The sequence below is a fragment of the Leptosomus discolor genome, chromosome 8 (genome assembly GCF_034619465.1).
Source record: "Leptosomus discolor isolate bLepDis1 chromosome 8, bLepDis1.hap2, whole genome shotgun sequence".
Lineage (NCBI taxonomy): Eukaryota > Metazoa > Chordata > Aves > Leptosomiformes > Leptosomidae > Leptosomus > Leptosomus discolor.
In genome coordinates this window covers 50378422-50382119 of record NC_141398.1, presented here as the reverse complement: position 1 = coordinate 50382119, position 3698 = coordinate 50378422, and the positions used below count along the sequence as shown (strand labels likewise).

The window sequence follows — 3698 nt, the reverse complement described above, 5'->3', positions numbered from 1 at the left end:
ATTGATTTTTTTTCTGTTGATAGTGAAAGGTGAAAAGTATATTCTGTCATCTGTAAATTAATGTGTTTCCCTGCTGTAATTACAGAATCCATTCTCCTGAGACGATACTAGTGTGCAAATGCCAACTGACTCCGCTGGCCTTGCTTTTCTTGTGAAACAGAGGTTTACATGCGCATTGTGTGATACAAAAACATGGGTTCCCCGGTACATTGCAATTTTGTTTCCTGTTTAAGACTTTGTCAATTATTTTTAATTGCAAGGACTCTGTCAAACCCTTTCTGAGCAAGGAATGTACTGTCAAAAGTTTCTGTTTTACTAGAACATCCAGAACTAAGAATTGCAGTGATTTTTTTTTTCTCCAGCCATCACTATGTTTGAATAATTTTCTCTGCAAATCTTCCTATAGCAATTTTAAGCCCACACCTGGCCCAAGGGCCTTGCCTTGGCCTTTCTCTGTGCCAGTTTCAAAGCGACTTTCTGGACCAGCAGAGCTAAATGCCCGTGGGGCTTCTGAAGGTGCACCTGGGAGGTGTGCAAGGGTGGACAGGTACATCTGTTCTGCAGACTGCGCGGGGCCGCAGCAGGAGGAAATTTTGTGCATCCTCACCCCTCCCGAGCTGAAGCTTGAAACCGGGGCTCCTAGGAAGGCTGTGCCTTTACCCAGGAACTGCTGTAGGAACAGGAGCTGCTGTAGGAACGTACCGTGCTGCCCTCGGGAGCACTCGCGGTGGCTGAAACACGCAGTTCCCCTCTCCAGTCCCGCGGTGCGGGAACACCGATCGCCTTCTCCGAAGCCGCCAGGAAACGGAGGCTGGGAAGGCAAACAGCGTCTCCACGGCGGCTGCCGCCGCGGGGCCGGGCACACGCCCCGGTTACCTGGCTACTGCCGCGCTGCGGGGAGCGGGGCCCGGCTGCTACTGGGTTTATCTCGGGTAAACGCCGTGAGCCGGTCCGCGCCCGACAATGCTCGAGATTGCTGCGTGTGCATTTTGGGAAATCTGTAATTAAATTTACCTGCTTGATTCGAGCGGCGGGTGAGGGGGAAGACTCGCGCCTTTATCCCACCCTTCCGCGTACGGCGAAAGCCGCGGAGCTGCCGGCGCCGCACCGGGAGCGCACCGCACCGGGCTCCCGCCGCGGGCCCGCCGGCGGCACCGGGGCCGCTGTCACGCAGGCGACCCGGCTCGGTTTGTCCCGTCCCGGGAGGGCAGCTCCTCCGGGCCTGACGGACCGACAATAAGCGCTGGAAAGGGTAGGGCGGCCCCCGGCCGATCACACCGAGCAGAGCGGAGCTGGGGAGCCTCCGCTGTACCCCCGAGGTCTCCGCCCCTGCCCGCCGGGCGCCATCCCCGGACGGGTCCTAGCGCCGCTCGGGTGCGGGCTCCGCGGGCGCCGCTGTGACCGGGCGAGCCCCGCGGGGCCCGCTGGTGGAGCCGGGCAGCAGCGGGATGAAGCGCGGGCCGCAACGGGATGAGGCGCAGCCCGCACCACTCGCCTGCTCCGCGCCCGCCCGGCGACAGGGCGCTGCCGGCCGGTACCCACCGCCGGCGAAGCAGCGCCTTGGGTCCCGCAGGCAGGCACGGCGGGGCGAGTACTCCCGACTGGCCAAATATTTGCAAGTACGCGCCGGTGATGGTGAACTTTGAGACTTTCTCCGTAGCGCGGCCGGAGAGCGGCTGGGTGGGAGCGCTCGGCGCAGGAGTGGGAGCGGGCGGTGGAAATGTACCGGCCGCCTTTGGCCGCTCTGCCCCGCCGAGCGGCCCCGGGCAGGGAGGGCGCAAAGTCCCCGCGCCGTTTCCTCGGGCCTCTTATCAGCGCGGAGCCTCCTCGGCGGGGGTGGCCCAGCGCCCTGCGCCCGCCGAGCTCGGGGCGGCGGCGGGGGGGGGCGGGCGGTGCGGGCCGCTCTCCTGGCGGCGGCTCCCGCGGGAGGGCGGGCGGACGGCTCTGCCCTGCTGGGGCGCTAAGACCCGGCTGCGCGGTGGTCAAAGGTTCCCAGCAGGAGGTTTTGGACACTAGAGGGCGATCCCTGGCCCCGCTGCGGGGGTGTATATATACGGCACGCAGGACCGAGGCAACCCACTAGCAACAGGGCAGGCAGGCAAGGAGCGGGGCTCGGGCGGGCTGGGGCGGGGGACGGGCTCCGGGCGCGCCGCGCCGAGCCGAGCCGTGCCGTGCCGTGCAGCGCAGCACCGTTCCGCGGTGCCGTTCGCCGCCGGAGTGCCGCGGGCTTGGTAGAACCGCCGCTGCCGCCGCCCCGTCCGAAACCTGGATTGCAGGAGCCCTTCACCATGCCCGGCAGAGTGTAGGTGCTTCATGGAGCAAGCCAACTTCTACGAGGTCGATTCCCGGCCCCCGATGAGCAGCGGCCAGCACCACCAGCTCCAGACTCCCCTGCCCGGCAGCGCCTACAGCTACAGAGAGGCTCCCTCGGCGGCGGCACCTGCTGCGGGCGGCGCGGAGCTCGGCGACATCTGCGAGAACGAGAACTCCATCGACATCAGCGCCTACATCGACCCCGCCGCCTTCAACGACGAGTTCCTGGCCGACCTCTTCCAGCACAGCAAGCAGCAGGAGAAAGCCAAGGCCATCCTGGCCGGGGATTTCGACTTCCACAGCATGCATGGGGCCGGCGCCGCCGCCTCGGCGCCGGGGCACCAGCAGCAGCACCACCAGCAGCCGCTCTTCGGCTGCGTGGCCGGCTACATGGACGGCAAGCTCGACCCCCTCTACGAGCGCATCGCCGCGCCCGGCTTGCGGCCGCTGGTGATTAAGCAGGAGCCCCGCGAGGAGGAGGAGGTCAAGTCGGCGGCCCTGTCGGCCCTCTACCCCCACCACGCTCCGCAGCAGCACCCGTCCCACCTGCAGTACCAGATCGCCCACTGCGCCCAGACCACCATGCACCTCCAGCCCGGGCACCCCACGCCGCCCCCCACGCCCGTGCCCAGTCCGCACCACCCGCACCCCCCCGGCGGCCTGCCCGCCGCCGGCGCCCTCAAGATGATGCCCGCGGACCACCGGAGCAAATCGAAAAAGACAGTGGACAAGAACAGCAACGAGTACCGGGTGCGCCGAGAGCGCAACAACATCGCGGTGCGCAAGAGCCGGGACAAGGCCAAGCAGCGCAACGTGGAGACGCAGCAGAAGGTGCTGGAGCTCACCACTGACAACGAGCGGCTGCGCAAGCGGGTGGAGCAGCTCACCCGGGAGCTGGAGACTCTGCGGGGCATCTTCAGGCAGCTGCCCGAGAGCTCGCTGGTGAAGGCCATGGGCAGCTGCGCCTAGCGCCGCGCCGGGACTGGCGGGGCCGCCGCACCCGCTGCCGGGCCGCCCTCGCTCACCTGTAGATACTATACGTACCGGAGCGCAGCGAGCTCAGATTGTTTCGGGGGAGCAGGGGGTTGGGTTTTCTGTTTTGTTTTTGTTCTGTTTCGTTTGTGTGTTTTTTAACGATTAACGACCAATACAAGAAGCCAGGCAGCTGTAGTATTAAAAGGTTTGTGCCTTAGGGATGACACACGAATAAGCTGAAAACATGGTGGGTTTTATAAGGAGAAAGGCGAGGAGAAGGAGGAAATTGGAAAGCCCACGTGTCTACACAGGGTAAATAACGATAATAATAATAGTAATAAAGCATAGCAATCCAGATGTGCCTTAAAAGCTGGCTGCAGGAGCTCTGGGGCTTTCTGTGCCCCCCAGCT

The 3698-nt window shown here is 64.0% G+C and overlaps 1 protein-coding gene across 1 annotated transcript; it reads left to right on the top strand.

Annotated features, from left to right (window-relative positions):
• Nucleotides 1–2304: 2304 nt before the first annotated feature.
• On the top strand, nt 2305–3282 carry CEBPA (CCAAT enhancer binding protein alpha). Its single transcript, XM_086469412.1, has one exon. The coding sequence runs from the start codon at nt 2314–2316 to the stop codon at nt 3280–3282; it is 969 nt and encodes a 322-aa protein (XP_086325538.1). The 5' UTR covers nt 2305–2313.
• The last annotated feature ends 416 nt before the right edge of the window (nt 3283–3698 follow it).

Bases quoted from the DNA above. Each gene is read 5' to 3' on its own strand.
- CEBPA (XM_086469412.1), top strand. From the start codon at position 2,314: ATGGAGCAAGCCAACTTCTACGAGGTCGATTCCCGGCCCCCGATGAGC.